A 21,209-nucleotide genomic window follows, 5' to 3' on the forward strand; every position below is an offset into this window, starting at 1 on the left:
ATAACCCTACACTTATAACCCTACACTTATAACCCTACACTTATAACCCTACACTTATAACCCTACACTTATAACCCTACACTTATAACCCTACACTTATAACCCTACACTTATAACCCTACACTTATAACCCTACACTTATAACCCTACACTTATAACCCTACACTTATAACCCTACACTTATAACCCTACACTTATAACCCTACACTTATAACCCTACACTTATAACCCTACACTTATAACCCTACACTTATAACCCTACACTTATAACCCTACACTTATAACCCTACACTTATAACCCTACACTTATAACCCTACACTTATAACCCTACACTTATAACCCTACACTTATAACCCTACACTTATAACCCTACACTTATAACCCTACACTTATAACCCTACACTTATAACCCTACACTTATAACCCTACACTTATAACCCTACACTTATAACCCTACACTTATAACCCTACACTTATAACCCTACACTTATAACCCTACACTTATAACCCTACACTTATAACCCTACACTTATAACCCTACACTTATAACCCTACACTTATAACCCTACACTTATAACCCTACACTTATAACCCTACACTTATAACCCTACACTTATAACCCTACACTTATAACCCTACACTTATAACCCTACACTTATAACCCTACACTTATAACCCTACACTTATAACCCTACACTTATAACCCTACACTTATAACCCTACACTTATAACCCTACACTTATAACCCTACACTTATAACCCTACACTTATAACCCTACACTTATAACCCTACACTTATAACCCTACACTTATAACCCTACACTTATAACCCTACACTTATAACCCTACACTTATAACCCTACACTTATAACCCTACACTTATAACCCTACACTTATAACCCTACACTTATAACCCTACACTTATAACCCTACACTTATAACCCTACACTTATAACCCTACACTTATAACCCTACACTTATAACGATCTCGGGCCAGGTTCCATTCTCGGGTCATGTTCGGGTTCGGTTTTTGTTCTCAGGCCTGCCTACATGTATTTAAGTTAAAGTTAGGTTTAGGTACTGTTCTATGATCTTCCTACATATGTTTAAGTTAGGGTTAGGATTTAGGGCAACAGTTTGTTTTGGTTATGTCCATTTAGCTTTACGCTAGGGCCAGCATTTGTTCTCGTCTCTGTCGACTTAGTTTTAAGTTTGGTTTGTATTTTAGTGTCATGGCCTGCATTTGCTTTAAGTTACGATTTGGTTTTAGGGCCGGGTTCTCTATTTCGGTTTAAATTTAGAACAACGTTTTACTCCTAGAGTCTATTTAGGTTTTGCACAGCTTTTCGACCAACTTAAGTAGAGTGGCAATCGATTCTGTTTTCAGAGCCCAAGGGGTTATTTTGTCAAAGCATAACATTCCTTCTGCCACATGGTCCAAATATTCACTTAAATTTAAAGGAATTTAACAGTGTCCAATATCTTTTAAATGTAATTCTACGATTCAAGAGAATTAAACATTAATTGCAGAAAGAATACTTGCCAGTGGAAAGGATTAATTCTTTAGATTTAAAAGGCAGAGCAAAACATTATTAAGTAGTCACACATTTAAAAATGTTTCCAAACAATCAAACGGCAATTTTCCTAGAAAAAACATGGGGAGTTTTCCTTTTCTCCTCTATGTGAAAGTCTCATGTCTGGAACCAGAGACATTCACAGAACTAGTATTTCAGTGTCCACAATGAAAGTTGCGTTTTCATATGCATGAATAACTCCATTTTAATTTTAAAGGGATACCACACAGACAGACTTTCCTTTCCACAACCAAATTATTATGATTCAATTTTTCTAATTAAGTTCATAGCATCTAACTTCAAGGGTAAAGCGTCCCTTCTGCACAATAGATCTTGTGCAATTTGTTACTCCATAAATCATAATCAAAACAATGCACCCAAGTTTCTAACTCAATGTCATTCAATAATAGCTACACAATCAGGAAACTGCCTACTTCCAGTACAAGAAAGGGTTTAAAAAACATCCGAAAAGGTGGCCACAACTGAAGCAAAGACATTTATTTTAAATACAGGCTTTTAGACAAGATTCTTGAACTCCCCAAACAAACATTGACAATTGCCACACAAAAAAAAAGAGTTTAAAAAACATCCTTTAAGGTGAATATTTGTGCTTGGCGCAGTCTCTTCATGCCTGGGTTTCCTTACGATTCCACCCATGCACGGTATGAACCTTTCCTGGAGATGCCTCATCTGCGTGGCAACATATCAAAGCAACGCCTTGCAAGTAGGTTGAAATCCTTTTCACGGTGGAACCTCAGTCTTCCCTTTTAGGCTTCACAGTTCTGGAGGTGCCCTGCTCTCCAGTTAAAATAATCCCGCAGAGGGGGTCGCACAGGCCGATGAGGGGCGCATCTCCCTGGTGCAGAGTTTGGCGATTACAGAGCAAGGCAAAAGGCATCGTGCTTTTGTGGTCGCCTACTTCACGGGGATTGAAGGTAACTGCTACGTTGATAACTGATGAATATCCTGCTTAAACAATGTGAAGGACTAATACTGTAAAAGTCTTGATTTAAAAGTACAATTCTCCACAACAAATAAGATTGTATTTCATTGTTTAGAACTGTTAATGTTGCAATTGACTGACTCACCAACTATAGATTGTATCAGTTCTTTAAATAACTCTCTTTTTGAAGTCAGTGTACCAATAACAAACCACATCTCAAGCACACTTTTGGTGAAGGTACATTACGAGAGCCCGGTCCCTTACAATATCAAAGATAATTGCAATCAGGTTAAACTTTATTAAAAAAAAGTGATCGGGAGTATCGTAACATTCTCGGGTTGTTCCTTTTGGGAGCGATAGTCCAGACTTAGACCCAGCTAGCATCTTTAGAATTCACCTATCACCAACCGGGATAAACTCAAATGGGCCAAGGTTGCAACAATTGTCACCAGGGGAGGGTGCCTCGCACACTTGGGGGAAGGGAGAGAGTTATGGATTTGTTGATCACTGCGCACCAGGTCCACGACCCCACAGACGTGATAAAGTCTGTTCTTTATCCCTCGCCCAGACAAACCGTTCTCCGGGCCATTTGGATCCGGATACTTGTAGCAACATGACATCATACCGGAATTCCATGTCATTAGACAGGATAAAGAATGCAGATTACAGCCATCACCCTGGATGGAGAAACCATCCAGGTCAATCACAACCAAACATTATTCTGGAATTCCGTGACACCAGACCAGAAGACTACAAAAAAAATAACCTACACAGCAAACCCTTATCCAGACCATTTGGACCCAGACATCTGTTGCAATGCGATGGACAGCAGGGTAAACCCACCCCCCACCACCCCTGGGATTTTCCAGAATCCATAACTGCCACTTTTGATCGGCTCACGATGCCCAAAGTTTACTACTCAGACTTTCAATTGCCTTAGCCAACCTTTTATCTGAGCCTGAACTCACACCCCTCGCCACAGGCAAGCACAGGACAGACCAGATCAACGTCGAAAGGGCTGCAAGCCAAGGCCACGCAAGGTCCATGAACAGTGGCATCTGAAAGGAGGAACAAGTGCCCCAGGCCCGTCCCTGTCGCATGTTGACCAAACCGTCCTCTGTCTGTCTACCTTCTCACAAACTTTAGATTTGTTTTTTAAATGCTAAAAATAGCACTATCTGAAGTAACTCACTGCATTTAGGGTTCGGGATTGATTTAGGAAAGGAATAGGCCCGGTGTGTTTCGCCCCTTCTAGGGCTCATCAGAGACCAAAAAAGGGTTTCTGGGAGGATGAGGTTTAGGAACGATTAGGTTTTAGTAAGAATCGAAAAAGTCCCAACAGCAAAAAATACAGCACTACGACCCAACTCACTGTTTTACCGCTGCTCCCCTTCTGCCTCCGGAAGTCATCTGAGCATCAAAGTCCCAGAGCTCGATATTTAAGCTCAATAAGCTCCTCCCATATGGTCAGGTGACCTGACCGCCCATTATAAAATTAACCCTATGCACTACACTTAGTACATAAAAAAGGTTAACTTTGAATAACGTTTATTGGTTTTTTCACCCGTGGAGACACTAATTTTCAAAGGACACCGTGCAAATACAGAAACATTTCCTTTCTGCAACCACATTGAAAAACAGTACTTTGTTCGTTTCGACTTTTCTAATTGAATTCAACCCAACTATTTACAATCTATTTTAATGACTTGAATGAATGGGCCAAGTGTAGTGTAGCCAAGTTTGCTGACGATAAGGATGGGAGGAAAAGCATTGTGTGAGGTAACAAAACCTGCAAAAGGATATACAGGCTAAGTGATTGGGCAAAAATTTGGCAGATGGAGTATAATGTTGGAAAATGTAAGGTTATGCACTTTGGCAGAAAACATCGAAGAGCAAGTTATTATTTAAATGGAGAAAAATTGTAAAGTGCTGCAGTACAGCAAGACCTGGGGTCCTGGTGCATGAAACACCAAAGGTTAGTATGCAGGTACAGCAAGTAATCAGGAAGACCAATGGTATCTTGGCCTTTATTGCAAAGGGGATGGAGTATTAAAGCAGGGAAGTCTTACTACAGTTATACAGGGTATTGATGAGGCCACACATGGAATACTGCATATAGTTAGTTTCCATATTTAAGGATAAACTTGCTTTGGAGGCAGTTCAGAGAAGATTCACCAGGTTGATTCCAGAGATGAGGGGGCTGACATGAGGAAAGGTCGAGCCTCTACTCATTGGAATTCACTTCACTTGTCTGTATTTATTAAAGTTGAACAAAAAGGCTCTTGGCCTGCAAGGTATACCGCGTTATTAGGATTTAGTCAATTTGTAGGTTCTGCCATCTTAAAAGCAGAAAACTGCGCATTCCCAGAGGGCATCTCTCCCTCTCTTGTATAGGGGACGGGTGTATAACAGGAAAAAGAGAGAAGGAGAGAAGGAAGGACAATGGAGAGAGAGGGGAAAAGTGGAAGAGTGAAAGGAGAAATTGGAGGGCAAAGAGAGAAACAGAAATATAATAGAATGGAGAGAGGAGATAGAAAAGAGAGAAAGGTCGGAGGGAAAGTGTAAGAGAAAAGGAATGAAACAGGAAGAATGGAGAGAGAAAGGGAGAAAGAGGATTAAGAAAAAGGACACTTATGTCATTACAGCTAAATACTTTAGAATCTGCAGCATATAGAAAGTTGAGGCAAAATTAACAAGGATATTAGAAATGCTAAGAGAGAGCACGAGAAATTCTTCGCCAGTAAAATTAAAGGAAAACCCCAAGATGTTCTATAAATATATTAAGAGTAAGAAGGGAACTAAAGAAAGTGTCGGGCCTATTAGAGGCCATGAGGGTAATCTTTGTGTGGAAGTGGAAGATGTTGGTAGGGTTCTTAATGAATACTTTGCATCTGTTTTCACAAAGGAAAGAGGTATTGCAGATACTGCTATAGAGGAGGAGTATGATATTCTTGATGAAATAAATAGTGGAGGGGGGGAGTATTAAGGGATTTAGCAGCTTTGATATGTCCCCAGGCCCGGATGAAATGCATCCCAGGCTGTTGAGCAAAGTAAGAGGAAATAGCAGAAGTCTTGACCATCATTTTCCAGTCCTCTTTGGATATGGATATGGATATGGATATGGAGGATTGGAGGACTGCTAATGTAGTACCTTTGTTTAAGAAGGGGAAAAGGGATAGACCGAGTAATTACAGGCCTGTCAGCCTAACCTCAGTGGTGGGAAAATTATTGGAAAAAACTCTGAAAGACAGGATAAATCTGCATTTGGATAGGCAAGGATTAATTAGGAACAGTCAGCATGGATTTGTTCAGGGAAGATCATGTTTGACGAACCTGATTGAATTTTTTGTGGTGGTAACCAAAAGAGTCAATGAGGGTAGTGCATATAATGTAGTATATATGGACGTTAGCAAGGCTTTTGATAAGGTCCCGCATGGTAGACTGGTCAAGGTTAAAGCCCATGGGTTCCAGGGCAAAGTGGCAAGTTTGATCCAAAATTGGCTCAGAGGTAGGAAGCAAAGGGTAATGATTGATGGATGTTTGTGACTGGAAAGATGTTTCCAATGGGGTTCTGCAGGGCTCAGTATTGGGTCCCTTGCTTGTTGTGATATATATCAACGATTTAGATTTGAATATAGGGAGTATGATTAAGATGTTTGCAGACGACACTAAAATTGGCTGTGTGCTTGATAATGAAGAGGAAAGTCATGGGCTGCAGGAGGATATCAATCTACTGGTCAGGTGGGCAGAGCAGTGGCAAATGGAATTTAATTGAGAGAAGTGTGAGGTGATGCACTTTGGGAGGGCTAATAAGGAAAGGGTATACACATTAAGCGGTCGGCCACTTAGTATAGATGAACAATGGGACCTTGGAGTGCTTGTCCACAGATCCCTGAAAGTAGCATGCCAGGTGGATAACATGGTTAAGAAGGTATACTGAATGCTTGCCTTTATTGGCTGAAGCATAGAATATAAGAGCAGGGAGGTTATGCTTAAATTGTACAATACTTTGGTTAGGCCATAGCTGGAATACTGCATGCAGTTCTGGTCGCCGTATTATAGAAAGGACGTGATTGCACTAGAGAGGGTGCAGAGGAGATTTACTAGGATGCTGCCTGGAATGGAGAATCTTAGTTATGAAGACAGATTGGATAGGCTGGGTTTGTTCTCATTACAACAGAGGACGTTGAGAGGAGACCTCATTGAGGTGTACAAAATATTGAGGGGCCTGGGCATAGTGCATAGTAAGGGTTCATTTCCATTGATGGAGGGGTCTATTACGAGGGGGCATAGTTTTAAGGTGGTTGGTGGAAGCTTTAGAGAGGATTTGAGGGGGGGCTTCTTTACGTTGAGGGTTGTGGGGATCTGGAACTCGCTGCCTGGAAGGGTGGTGGATGCTGAAACCCTCATCACTTTTGAGATGGTTGGATGGGCACTTGAAGTGCCGTAACCTGCAGGGTTACGGACCTAGAGCTGCTAATTGGGATTAGACTGGATTACCTTTTGTTGGATTGCACAGATATGGTAAGTACTGCAGGGAATAGAATACGACCAGGGTGAACTCCTGGACTAGTTTTGATTGCCTGGATGGGTTGGAGAGGAATTTTCCCAGATTTTTCTCTCCCTAAATTGGCCTGGGTTTTTATCTGGTTTTTGCCTCTCCCAGGAGATCACATGGCTCCGGTTGGGGTGGAGTGTAGATGTTTTCAGTATAAGTAGTGTGGGGCGGACTGGTTGGGCTGGGTGCTCTTTGCCTTTCTGTCATTGTTCATTGGTTTATATGTAACCTTTAGGGCTGCTGACCAAGGGCCATGCGGCTCTTTGTCAGCCGGCGTGGACACAATGGGCCAAAAAGGTCTCCTTCTGCACTGTATGTTTCTATGTTCTATGTTCCTATGTTTCTAAAGGGAGAAAGAAATGCGATAGAGAAATAGAATCCAGAGAGGCAAAGAGAAAATAGGGAGAATAGAGAAATACAAGAGTGAACTGGAAAAGGATGAAAGGAACAGCACAAGAAAGGATGAAAAGGGAGAAACTGAGAAAGGAGAAAAAGCGAGATCGGTGCGAGAAAAACAGCAAGAGTGAGAAATGAGAGAGAATGAGAAAAATTAGTGATACTCACCACCACACATGGTCAGCACTCAGCATCGCCACCTTCTCGCAGACCCTTGACCCACAGCTCGGAAAACTTTCTCCCACACCGGGGCACAGAACCTGGAACAGGCAGAGGGGGGACTGCAGTAAAAGCTCAGAGTTTCACACACGGAGTCTCTCTCACAAACAGAGTTCACATACACACATTCAGCACAGCACTGTCTAATCATTCGACAATACAACTACATTTCCTGGACAGAGACCGCCAAACTTTAAAGACAGAAACAGAGATACAGTTACATTACTTGGAGAGACCTGTCTGCAGCACCAAGACTGAAAGCTAGCTCTGGAAGCCCTTAAATAGCCCAGCTGTCAAAATGCCTCAACCTCCCAGTGTGCTGATTCCTCCACCTTAAGCCTCCCCCCACCCCACCCAGCTGTGGGAGGGTCATTTTTTTCTGTAACGGGGGGAGGGGGGTGGAGAGGAGGCATAACCTGCTGTATCCCAAATGGTTCCTTCCTGTGTCTGCTCTCCCTCCCCCAGGCCCCTGAGTGCAGACAGTCAGAGGCTGGGCTGATGGACCTTGGGGAGCCTCACTCAGGTACATTATCCTGCTCCCTCACTAAGTCTCTTGCTGAAGGAATCTGGTTTGATGGGTTCCCCCCTGCTTGCACCCTTTTTGCTGGCTCCCTGTTTAACCCCGAGCTTCCTCCCCTTTCCCCAGCTGATCCTGTGCCGTGTGCGGTGAGTGAGAGTCATGTCACTGCCCCTGAGGATTATACAGTGTGTGCCTCCTAACAGTGCCTCTGGGGTTCATGAGGACTCATTGTCTACTCTAACTGGGCAACTTTAGCTCACTGTACAACATGCTATTAAATGAGGCTTTTCAGTGATTCCTATTTAAGACAACCAGACTGACTGACTTTACTGACTGCCTCCCTCTGCTGGTCTCTATATCACAGCTCACTGTCTCTGTCTCCCCCTGCTGGTGTCTCCCTATATCACACCTGTTACATCTCACTGCCTCCCCTTGCTGGTGTCTCCCTATATCACACCTGTTACATCTCACTGCCTCCCTCTGCTGGGGTCTCCCTATATCACAACTGTTACAGCTCACTGCCGCCCCCTGCTGGGGTCTCTCGATATCACACCTGTTACACCTCACTGCCTCCCTCTGCTGGGATCTCCCTATATCACAGCTGTTACACCTCACTGGCTCCCCCTGCTGGGGTCTCCCTATATCACACCTGTTACATCTCACTGCCTCCCTCTGCTGGGGTCTCCCTATATCACAGCTGTTACACCTCACTGCCTCCCCCTGCTGGGGTCTCCCTATATCACAGCTGTTACACCTCACTGCCTCCCCCTGCTGGGGTCTCCCTATATCACACCTGTTACACCTCACTGCCTCCCCCTGCTGGGGTCTCCCTATATCACACCTGTTACACCTCACTGCCTCCCCCTGCTGGGGTCTCCCTATATCACAGCTGTTACACCTCACTGCCTCCCCCTCTGGTGTCTCCCTATATCACACCTGTTACACCTCACTGCCTCCCTCTGCTGGTGTCTCCCTATATCACACCTGTTACACCTCACTGCCTCCCCCTCTGGTGTCTCCCTATATCACACCTGTTACACCTCACTGCCTCCCTCTGCTGGTGTCTCCCTATATCACACCTGTTACATCTCACTGCCTCCCCCTGCTGGGGTCTCCCTATATCACACCTGTTACACCTCACTGCCTCCCCCTCTGGTGTCTCCCTATATCACAGCTGTTACACCTCACTGCATCCCCCTGCTGGGGTCTCCCTATATCACAGCTGTTACACCTCACTGCCTCCCCCTCTGGTGTCTCCCTATATCACACCTGTTACACCTCACTGCCTCCCTCTGCTGGTGTCTCCCTATATCACAGCTGTTACACCTCACTGCCTCCCCCTCTGGTGTCTCCCTATATCACACCTGTTACACCTCACTGCCTCCCTCTGCTGGTGTCTCCCTATATCACAGCTGTTACACCTCACTGCCTCCCCCTCTGGTGTCTCCCTATATCACACCTGTTAAACCTCACTGCCTCCCTCTGCTGGTGTCTCCCTATATCACACCTGTTACATCTCACTGCCTCCCTCTGCTGGTGTCTCCCTATATCACACCTGTTACACCTCACTGCCTCCCCCTCTGGTGTCTCCCTATATTACAGCTGTTACACCTCACTGCCTCCCCCTGCTGAGTCTCCCGACATCACACCTGTTACACCTCACTGCCTCCCCCTCTGGTGTCTCCCTATATCACAGCTGTTACACCTCACTGCCTCCCTCTGCTGGGGTCTCCCTATATCACAGCTGTTACACCTCACTGCCTCCCCCTGCTGAGTCTCCCTATATCACAGCTTGCTCAGTCTCACAGGTGGCAATTCAAAAGTGGTTCCTTGCAGAATTAAGAACACCTGTCAGCAGAAAGGGTGAACTTCTTTGAATTTATATGAAGGTGGAACAAAACATTGTCTCATGTCAGTGAGTCATTTTACGTAAAATTAAGAAAAACTTTCTCCAAACAACCAAACGCCATCTTTTATTTGTTCTAGCAAAAAAAATCATAAGGTGTCTATTTCCTCCTCAATGTGAAAGTCTCATTTCCAGAACCAGAGACATTCACACTTTGAAATAACCAGAATTTCACCGTGGCCACAATGAAAGTCGGATTTTCATTGGTTAATTAACCTCAATAACTTTAATTTTCAAGGTACACCACGAAAATAAACTTTCCCTTTCTGCGAACAAATTCAAAAGACAGTCCCTCCCATTCTCTCTCTCTCACACTCTCTCTCTCTCCCTCCCACTCTCTCTCTCTCTCTGCTCGCTCTTCTCTCTCTCTCCCTCCCGCTCTCTCTCTCTCCCTCATGCTCTCTCTCTCCCTGCCCTCTCTCTCCCCCCACTCTCTCTCCCCCCACTCTCCCCCCCGCTCTCTCTCTCTCCGCCCGCTCCTCTCTCTCTCTCTCGCCCCCGCTCTCTCCCCCTCTCTCTCTCTCGTTCTCTCCCTCCTGCTCTCTCTCTCTCCCCATGTTTTGGATCAATAATAATAGACCCAGGTTCAGGATCTGGATGAATGTTAAATAAGAGACAAGACAAATGAAGTAAAGAATAAAACACAGTTTACTGAGAGAAAAGAAACATTAATAATACAGTTTACAAAGAAAAGAGAAGTATGATAAGATGCAACAACGCTCACGGCCTTCCACCCGTCGGGAACTCCACAAGCGACGGCTGGTCTGGAGCATTGGGGGTCCCGGCACCGCTCGCGAATCACGGTCCAAGGTGAAGTTCGAAGAGCTACGGGACAGTGCTGTACCTTTATACTGTCAAATAAACATACTATTGAACAAAACATGGGTGCATGTGGCTTATGGCAAACTCCTAATCTGTAAGACCCCAGGTGCTTGTCCACAAAGCATGAGAGCTCAAGCCACGGACCATCTCATAACAAGCTGGTGTGCGTCGCAAGGTCGCTCCCTCTCTCTCTCTCGAAATAGCAACAACATTCTACAGGGCATGGGAGCAGAGACACCCGATGAATGACTAAATATCATAATTAACCCTATGTGATTAACCCCATACAATACACCCCACTCTCTCTCTCCCCGCTCTCTCTCTCTCTCTCCCCGCTCTCTCTCTCTCTCTCCGCCCACTCCTCTCTCTCTCTCTCCCTCCCACTCTCTCTCTATTTCTCTCCCTCTCCCCCTATGGCTCTCTCTCTCTCTCCCCCCGCTCTCTCTCTCCCCGCTCGCGCTCTCTCCCCCCATTCTTTCTCTCTCTCTCTCTCTCCGCCCCCCCGCCCTCTCTCTCTCTCTCTCTCTCCTGCTCTCTCTCTCTCTCTGCCGTGCTCTCTCTCTCTCTCTCTCCGGCTCATTCTGCTCCTCCTTCACTCGCTCTCCCCCCTCCTTTCGTGTGCTCTCTCTCGCTCTCTGCCATGCACTTTCTCTCCCCCTCCCTCTCTCCCTCCCGCTACCTCTCTCGCGCTCTCTCTTTCCCTACACATTCCTCTCGCTCTCTCTCTCTCCACCCGCATCTCTCTCTCTCTCTCTCTCTCTCTCCCCGCTCCACTCTCTCTCTCTCTCTCTCTCTCTCCCCCTCCTGCTCTCTGGCTCACTCCGCTCCTCCCTCTCTCGCTCTCTCGCTCGCCCCACTCCTCTCTCGCTCTCTCACTCTCCCCCCTCCTCTCTTGCTCTGTCGCTCCCCCCTCCTCTCTCTCTCTCGCTCCACCCCTCTCCTCTCTCTCTCGCTCCCCCCTCCTCTCTCTCTCTCGCTCACCCCTCTCTCTCGCTCCCCCGCCTCTCTCTCTCGCTCCCCCTCCTCTCTCCCTTGCTCCCCCTCCTCTCTATCGCTCCCCCTATCTCTCTCTCGCGCCCCCTCCTCTCTCGCCCTCCCATCCATCTCTCGCTCCCCACCCCCCTCCTCTCTCTCTCTTGCTCCCCCCTCCTCTCTCTTTCTCACTCCCCCCTTATCTCTCTCTCTCGCTCCCCGCTCCACTCCCGTTCACTCCCCCCTCCTCTCTCGCTCCCCCCCTTCGCTCCCCCTCCTCTCTCGCTCCCCTCCTCTTGCTCCCCTCTCCTCTCTCGCTCCCTCTACTCTCTCACCCCCCTCATCTCTCACTCCCCATCTCCCTCCTCTCTCTCTCTCGCTCCTCCCTCATCTTTCTCTCGCTAACCCCCTCCTCTCTCTCTCACTCCCCCTCATCTCTCCCTCACTCCCCCCTCCACTCTCGCTCCCCCCTCCTCTCTCTTCCAACCTTCTCTCTCGCTCCCCCCTCCTCTCTCCCCTCCTCTCTCACTACCCCGCTCCTCTCTCACTACCCCCTCCTCTCTCGCCCCGCAACTCCTCTCTCGCACCCCCCCCTCCGCCCTCGCTCCCCCCTACTCTCTCTCTCTCCCGCTCTCTCTCTCGCTTTCTCTCTCCCCTGCTGTCTCTCTCTCTCTCTCTCTCTCCCGTGCTCTCTCTTCCTCTCTCTCTCTCTCCCTCGCTCACTCCTGCAGTCTCTCTCTCCCACCCGCTCTCTCCCTCTCTCTCTGTCTCTGTCTCTACCCGCTCCTCCCTCTCTCTCTCCCCCCGCATGAGTCTCTCACTCTCTCCCCCTCCCGCTCTCTCTCTGGCTCTCTCCGCTCATCTCTCTCTGGCTGTCTCGCTCGCCCCCTCCTCCTCACTCTCGCTCCCCGCCTCCTGTCTCTTTTGCTCCCCCATCTCTCTCTCGCTCCCCCCTCATCTCACCATCGCTCCTCCATCTCTCGCTCCCCATTTCCCTCCTCTCTCTCTCTCACTCCCCCCTTCTCTCTGGCACTCCCCCCTTCTCTCTCGCTCCCCCCTCCTACCTCGCTCTCCCGTCCTCTGTCACTCCCCCTCCTCTCTCGCTCCTTGGTGCCAGTTAGAAACATAGAAATATAGAAAATAGGTGCAGGAGCGGGCCATTCGTCCCTTCGAACCTGCACCGCCATTCAATAAGATCATGGCTGATCATTCCCTCAGTACCCCACCCCAGCCTTCTCCCCATACCCACTGATCCCTTTAGCCGTAAGGGCCACATCTAACTCCCTTTTGAATATGTCAAATGAACTGGACCCAACAACTTTCTGTGGCAGAGAATTCCACAGGTTCACAATTCTCTGAGTGAAGAAGTTTCTCCTCATCTCGGTCCTAAATGGCTTACACCTTATCCTTAGACTGTGTCCCCTGGTTCTGGACTTCCCCAACATCGGGAACATTCTTCCTGTATCTAACCTGTCCAGTCCCGTCAAAATTGTATATGTTTCTATGAGATCCCCTCGTATTCTTCTAAATTCCAGTGAATTTCAGCCTAGCCGATCCAGTCTTTCCTCATATGTCAGTCCAGCCATCCCTGGAATCAGTCTGGTGAACCTTCGCTGCACTCCCTCAATAGCAAGAACGACCTTCCTCAGATTAGGAGACAAAAACTGTGCACAATATTCCAGATGAGGCCTCACCAAGGCCCTGTACAACTGTAGTAACACCTCCCTGCTCCTATACTCAAATTCCCTCGCTATGAAGGCCAACATGCCATTTGCCTTCTTCACCGCCTGCTGTACCTGCATGGTATCCTTCAATGATTGATGTACCATGACACCCAGGTCTCGTTGCACCTCCCCTTTTACTAATCTGTCACCATACAGATAATAATCTGCCTTCATGTTTTTACCACCAAAGTGGATAACCTCACATCTACCATGCATTTGCCCACTCACCTAACCTGTCCAAGTCCACCTGCAGCCTCTTAACATCTTCCTCACAGCTCACACTGCCACCCAGCTTAGTGTCATGTGCAAACTTGGAGATATTACACTCAATTCCTTCGTCTAAAACATTAATGTATATTGTAAATAGCTGGGGTCCCAGCACTGAACACTGCGTCACTGCCTGCCATTCTGAAAAGGACCTGTTTATTCCCACTCTTTGCTTCCTGTCTGCCAACCAGTTCTCTATCCACGTCAATACATTACCCCCAATACCATGTGCTTTGATTTTGCACACTAATCTCCTGTGTAGGACCTTGTCAATAGCCTTTTGAAAGTCCAAATACACCACATCCAGTGGTTCTCCCTTGTCCACTCTACGAGTTACATCCTCAAAAAATTCTCGAAGATTTGTCAAGCATGATTTCCCTTTTATAAATCCATGCTGACTTGGACCGATCCCATCACTGCTTTCCAAATGCGCTGCTATTGCATCTTTAAGAATTGACTCCAACATTTTCCCCACCACCGATGTCAGGCTAACTGATCTATAATTACCTGTTTTCTCTCTCCCTCCTTTTTTAAAAAGTGGGGTTACTTTAGCTACCCTCCAGTCCATAGGAACTGATCCAGAGTCCATGGAATGTTGGAAAATGATCACCAATGCATTCACTATTTCGAGGACCACTTCCTTAAGTACTCTGGGATGCAGATTATCAGGCCCTGGGGATTTATCAGCCTTCAGTCCCTTCAATTTTCCTAACACCATTTCCTGACTAATAAAGATTTCACTCAGTTCCCCCTTCTTGTTAGACCCTCGGTCCCCTAGTATTATCGGGAGGTTATTTGTGTCTTCCTTAGTGAAGGCAGAAGCAAAGTATTTGTTCAATTAGTCTGCTATTTCTTTATTCTCCATTATAAATTCACCTGATTCTGACTGCAATGGACCGACATTAGTCTTCACTGATCTTTTTCTCTTCACATATTTATAGAAGCTTTTGCAGTCAGTTTTTATGCTCCCTGCAAGCTTACTCTCATACTCTATTTTCCCCTTCCTAATTAAACCCTTAGTCCTCCTCTGCTGAATTCTGAATGTCACCCAGTGCTCAGGTTTGCTTGCTGCACGGCAGGGCAGCCGAGTTTTGGATCACCTCTAGTTTACGTGGGGTAAAATGTGGGAGGCCAGCCAGGAGTGCTTTGGAGCAGTCAGGTCTAGATTTAACAAAGGCATGGATGAGGGTTTCAGCAGCAGATAAGCTGAGGCAGGGGCGGAGGTGGGCGATGTTACAGAGGTGGAAATGGGGCTTTTAGTTATTCCGCAGGTATGTGGTCGAAAGCTCATTTCAGGGTCAAAAATGACCAAAGTTGCGAAGAGTCTGGTTCAGCCTCAGACAGATGCTCGGGAGAAGGGTGAAGTCAGTGGCAAGGGAGTTTGTGGCGGGGACAGAAGACAATGGCTTCGGTCCTCCCAATATATAATTGGAGAAAATTTCTGCTCATCCAGTACTGGATGTCAGACAAGCAGTCTGACAATCAATAATGCAAATATTAAATATCTAAAACAAAGGCATAATAAATAATAACAATAATGCAAATATTAATGCTATATTACAAATGCTGAATGTTTACATCTGTTCAGTAATTAAGAATACATGTATAATATTGTGTAATTATGTACAGCATGGAATTACGATGAATTTGCAGCACAGAAAGAGAACATTTTACCGAACTGGTCCTAACGCTGTTTATGTTCCCCACGAGCCTCCTCCCATCCGTCTACATAGAATCCTATCAACATCTCCTTCTATTCCTTTCCCTCTGTGTGTTCATGGAGCTCAGCCATGAATAATCTCTGCCTCTCGCCTCAGCCTCTCTGTGTGGTGGCGAGCTCCACATTCTCACCCCTCTCTGGGTAAAGAAGTTTCTCCCAAATTCCCCACTGGATTTATCAGTGATGATCTTATATTGGTGGCTCCCGAGATCTCATCTCGCCCCTAAGTGGAAACATCTCCTATACGTTTACCGCCATCACTTTAAAGACCTGTATCATGTTCCCCTCCTTCAGCCTTCTCCTTACCAGAGAAAAGAGCCCCCACCAGTTCAGTCTTTGCTGAGAGTTATAACATCTCAGTTCTGGTATCATCTTGGCAATCCTTCATCGCACCCTCTCCATTGCCTCGACATCCTTTTTGTGTAATATGGAGACCAAATCATGGAATACCTATCACAAATCCAAAGGTTTTCAATCTGATCAGTAATTAAAAGTATAAATAATAAGTGTAAGAATTTCACTTTAAACTCCATTTTTGAACCTTCCCACTCAGATTTCCGCCCCTGCCACAGCCCTGAAACTGTCCTGATGCAAGTCACAAACCAGAAGTGCCTTGGGAAGTTTTTCTACATAAAGACATTAAATAAGCACAGTGCAGTTTGTTTATAATGAAAATGACTTACTCAGGTAACCTAGAATCTGCAGCAGAGTCCTCATCGTACTGGGGGATATTCTGGAAGTGAACACAAGGAATTATTATTAGAGAGAATTGGGAGATCAGAGGGAACTTTAAATCGGGAGTTGGACAGGTGGGGATATCAATTTATAATCGGGGAACTACACCTCTCTCCCTCACTGGGACACCGACAGACTTTCGACATAAACTCCATATTCCGCCCCACCACAGTCCTCAAACTGCCCGAATGCATTGCCCGCCACGTCTCGGTGACTAGCACTCGCCTCTCAGTCAGTAGGTGCTCGGATCAAGCGCAACTCCAGGGACTCGAGAAATAAATCCAGACTCACACTCCCAGTGCAGAGGTGAGCTCTCCCTCTCTCCCTCACTGGGACCCTACAGACAGAGGTGAGCTCTCCCTCCCTCCCTCACTGGGACCCTACAGACAGAGGTGAGCTCTCCCTCCCTCCCTCACTGGGACCGTACAGACAGAGGTGAGCTCTCCCTCTCTCCCTCACTGGGACCCTACAGACAGCGGTGAGCTCTCCCTCTCTCCCTCACTGGGTCCTTACAGACAGAGGTGAGACCTCCTTCGCTCCCTCTCTGGGACCCAACAGACAGAGGTGAGCTCGATCTCTCTCCCTCACTGGGACCCTACAGACAGAGGTGAGCTCCATCTCTCTCCCTCACTGGGACCCTACAGACAGGTGAGCTCTCCCTCTCTCCCTCACTGGGACCCTACAGACAGAGGTGAGCTCTATCTCTCTCCCTCACTGAGACCCTACAGACAGGTGAGCTCTCCCTCTCTCCCTCACTGGGACTCTACAGACAGAGGTGAGCTCTATCTCTCTCCCTCACTGGGACCCTACAGACAGAGGTGAGCTCCATCTCTCTCCCTCACTGGGACCCTACAGACAGGTGAGCTCTCCCTCTCTCCCTCACTGGGACCCTACAGACAGAGGTGAGCTCTATCTCTCTCCCTCACTGAGACTCTACAGACAGGTGAGCTCTCCCTCTCTCCCTCACTGGGACTCTACAGACAGAGGTGAGCGCTATCTCTCTCCCTCACTGGGACCCTACAGACAGAGGTGAGCTCTCCCTCTCTCCCTCACTGGGACCCTACAGACAGAGGTGAGCTCTATCTCTCTCCCTCACTGGGTCCCTATAGACAGAGGTGAGCTCTCACTCTGTCTCTTACTGGGACCCGACAGACAGAGGTGAGCTCTATCTCTCTCCCTCACTGGGACCCTACAGACAGAGGTGAGCTCTCCCTCTCTCCCTCACTGGGACCCTACAGACAGAGGTGAGCTCTCCCTCTCGCCCTCATTGGGACCCTACAGACATAGGTGAGCTCTCCCTCCCTCCCCGACTGGGACCGTACAGACAGAGGTGAGCTCTTCCTCTCTCCCTCACTGGGACCCGACAGACAGAGGTGAGCTCTCCCTCTCTCCCTCACTGGGACCCAGCAGACAGAGGTGAGCTCTCCCTCTCTCCCTCACTGGGTCATAGAAACATAGAAAATAGGTGCAGGAGCAGGTCATTCAGCCCTTCTAGCCTGCACCGCCATTCAATGAGTTCATGGCTGAACATGAAACTTCCGTACCCACTTCCTGCTTTCTCGCCATAACCCTTGATCCCCCGAGTAGTAAGGACTTCATCAAACTCCCTTTTGAATATATTTAGTGAATTGGCCTCAACTACCTACAGACAGAGGTGAGTGCTATCTCTCTCCCTCACTGGGACCCTACAGACAGAGGTGAGCTCTCCCTCTCTCCCTCACTGGGACCCTACAGACAGAGGTGAGCTCTCACTCTGTCCCTTACTGGGACCCTACAGACAGAGGTGAGCTCTATCTCTCCCTCACTGGGAAGCTAAAGACAGAGGTGAGCTCTCCCTCTCTCCCTCACTGGGACCCTACAGACAGAGGTGAGCTCTCCCTCTCTCCCTCACTGGGACCCTACAGACAGAGGTGAGCTCTCCCTCTCTCCCTCACTGGGACCCTACAGACAGAGGTGAGCTCTACCTCTCTCCCTCACTGGGACCCTACAGACAGAGGTGAGCTCTATCTCTCCCTCACTGGGAAGCTAAAGACAGAGGTGAGCTCTCCCTCTCTCCCTCACTGGGACCCTACAGACAGAGGTGAGCTCTATCTCTCTCCCTCACTGGGACCCTACAGACAGGTGAGCTCTCCCTCTCTCCCTCACTAGGACCCGACAGAGGTGAGCGCTATCTCACTCCCTCACTTGGACCCGACAGACAGAGGTGAGCGCTATCTCTCTTCCTCACTGGGACCCTACAGACAGAGGTGAGCTCTCCCTCTCTCCCTCACTGGGACCCTACAGACAGAGGTGAGCTCTATCTCTCTCCCTCACTGGGTCCCGATAGACAGAGGTGAGCTCTCACTCTGTCTCTTACTGGGACCCTACAGACAGAGGTGAGCTCTATCTCTCTCCCTCACTGGGACCCTGCAGACAGAGGTGAGCGCTATCTCGCTCCCTCACTGGGAACCTACAGACAGAGGTGAGCTCTCCCTCTCTCCCTCACTGGGTCCCTACTGACAGAGGTGAGCTCTCCCTCTGTCCCTTACTGGGACCCTACAGACAGAGGTGAGCTCTCCCTCTCTCCCTCACTGGGACCCTACAGACAGAGGTGAGCTCTATCTCTCTCCCTCACTGGGTCCCGATAGACAGAGGTGAGCTCTCACTCTGTCTCTTACTGGGACCCTACAGACAGAGGTGAGCTCTATCTCTCTCCCTCACTGGGACCCTGCAGACAGAGGTGAGCGCTATCTCGCTCCCTCACTGGGAACCTACAGACAGAGGTGAGCTCTCCCTCTCTCCCTCACTGGGTCCCTACTGACAGAGGTGAGCTCTCCCTCTGTCCCTTACTGGGACCCTACAGACAGAGGTGAGCGCTATCTCTCTCCCTCACTGGGACCCTACAGACAGAGGTGAGCGCTATCTCTCTCCCTCACTGGGTCCCTGCAGACAGAGGTGAGCTCTACCTCTCTCCCTCACTGGGACCCTACAGACAGAGGTGAGCTCTATCTCTCTCCCTCACTGGGTCCCTACAGACAGAGGTGAGCTCTCACTCTCTCCCTCACTGGGACCCTACAGACAGAGGTGAGCGCTATCTCTCTCCCTCACTAAGACCCTACAGACAGAGGTGAGCGCTATCTCCCTCCCTCACTGGGACCCTACAGACAGAGGTGAGCTCTCCCTCTCTCCCTCACTGGGACCCGAGAGACAGAGGTGAGCTCTATCTCTCTCCCTCACTGGGTCCCTATAGACAGAGGTGAGCTCTCACTCTGTCCCTTACTGGGACCCTACAGACAGAGGTGAGCTCTATCTCTCTCCCTCACTGGGATCCAACAGACAGAGGTGAGCGCTATCTCGCTCCCTCACTGGGACCCTACAGACAGAGGTGAGCTCTACCTCTCTCCCTCACTGGGACCCTACAGACAGAGGTGAGCTCTATCTCTCTCCCTCACTGGGACCCTACAGACAGAGGTGAGCTCTCACTCTCTCCCTCACTGGGACCCGACAGACAGAGGTGAGCGCTATCTCTCCCTCACTGGGACCCTACAGACAGAGGTGAGCTCTCCTTCTCTCCCTCACTGGGACCCTACAGACAGAGGTGAGCTCTATCTCTCTCCCTCACTGGGACCCTACAGACAGAGGTGATCTCTATCTCTCTCCCTCACTGGGACCCGACAGACAGAGGTGAGCTCTATCTCTCTCCCTCACTGGGACCCTACAGACAGAGGTGAGCTCCATCTCTCTCCCTCACTGGGACCCTACAGACAGGTGAGCTCTCCCTCTCTCCCTCACTGGGACCCTACAGACAGAGGTGAGCTCTATCTCTCTCCTTCACTGAGACCCTACAGACAGGTGAGCTCTCCCTCTCTCCCTCACTGGGACTCTACAGACAGAGGTGAGCGCTATCTCTCTCCCTCACTGGGACCCTACAGACAGAGGTGAGCTCTCCCTCTCTCCCTCACTGGGACCCTACAGACAGAGGTGAGCTCTATCTCTCTCCCTCACTGGGTCCCTATAGACAGAGGTGAGCTCTCACTCTGTCTCTTACTGGGACCCGACAGACAGAGGTGAGCTCTATCTCTCTCCCTCACTGGGACCCTACAGACAGAGGTGAGCTCTCCCTCTCTCCCTCACTGGGACCCTACAGACAGAGGTGAGCTCTCCCTCTCGCCCTCATTGGGACCCTACAGACAAAGGTGAGCTCTCCCTCCCTCCCCGACTGGGACCGTACAGACAGAGGTGAGCTCTACCTCTCTCCCTCACTGGGACCCGACAGACAGAGGTGAGCTCTCCCTCTCTCCCTCACTGGGACCCAGCAGACAGAGGTGAGCTCTCCCTCTCTCCCTCACTGGGTCATAGAAACATAGAAAATAGGTGCAGGAGCAGGTCATTCAGCCCTTCTAGCCTGCACCGCCATTCAATGAGTTCATGGCTGAACATGAAACTTCAGTACCCCCTTCCTGCTTTCTCGCCATAACCCTTGATCCCCTGAGTAGTAAGGACTTCATCTAACTCCCTTTTGAATACATTTAGTGAATTGGCCTCAACTACCTACAGACAGAGGTGAGCACTATCTCTCTCCCTCACTGGGACCCTACAGACAGAGGTGAGCTCTCCCTCTCTCCCTCACTGGGACCCTACAGACAGAGGTGAGCTCTCCCTCTCTCCCTCACTGGGACCCTACAGACAGAGGTGAGCTCTACCTCTCTCCCTCACTGGGACCCTACAGACAGAGGTGAGCTCTCACTCTCTCCCTCACTGGGACCCGACAGACAGAGGTGAGCTCTATCTCTCTCTTACTGGGACCCTACAGACAGAGGTGAGCTCTATCTCTCCCTCACTGGGAAGCTAAAGACAGAGGTGAGCTCTCCCT

At 48.6% G+C, this 21,209-nt stretch overlaps 1 protein-coding gene across 4 annotated transcripts in view; it reads right to left on the reverse strand.

Annotated features, from left to right (window-relative positions):
• Positions 1–2,194: 2,194 nt before the first annotated feature.
• LOC139253823 (swi5-dependent recombination DNA repair protein 1 homolog) overlaps positions 2,195–21,209 on the reverse strand; it is a 123,746-nt gene continuing 104,731 nt past the window's right edge. For 2 of the 4 annotated variants that reach the window (XM_070873587.1, XM_070873586.1), the window contains one exon: positions 2,195–2,541. In XM_070873587.1, coding sequence (XP_070729688.1) covers positions 2,330–2,541 — 212 coding nt within the window. In that variant the 3' untranslated portion in view covers positions 2,195–2,329. Of the gene's footprint in view, positions 2,542–7,640; positions 7,733–15,646; positions 16,073–16,305; positions 16,356–21,209 lie in introns of those variants that run through there. The other 2 variants (XR_011591988.1, XM_070873588.1) reach the window with 2 other exon arrangements.

Source organism: Pristiophorus japonicus, unplaced genomic scaffold (genome assembly GCF_044704955.1).
Source record: "Pristiophorus japonicus isolate sPriJap1 unplaced genomic scaffold, sPriJap1.hap1 HAP1_SCAFFOLD_516, whole genome shotgun sequence".
NCBI classification, from domain to species: Eukaryota; Metazoa; Chordata; class Chondrichthyes; family Pristiophoridae; genus Pristiophorus; species Pristiophorus japonicus.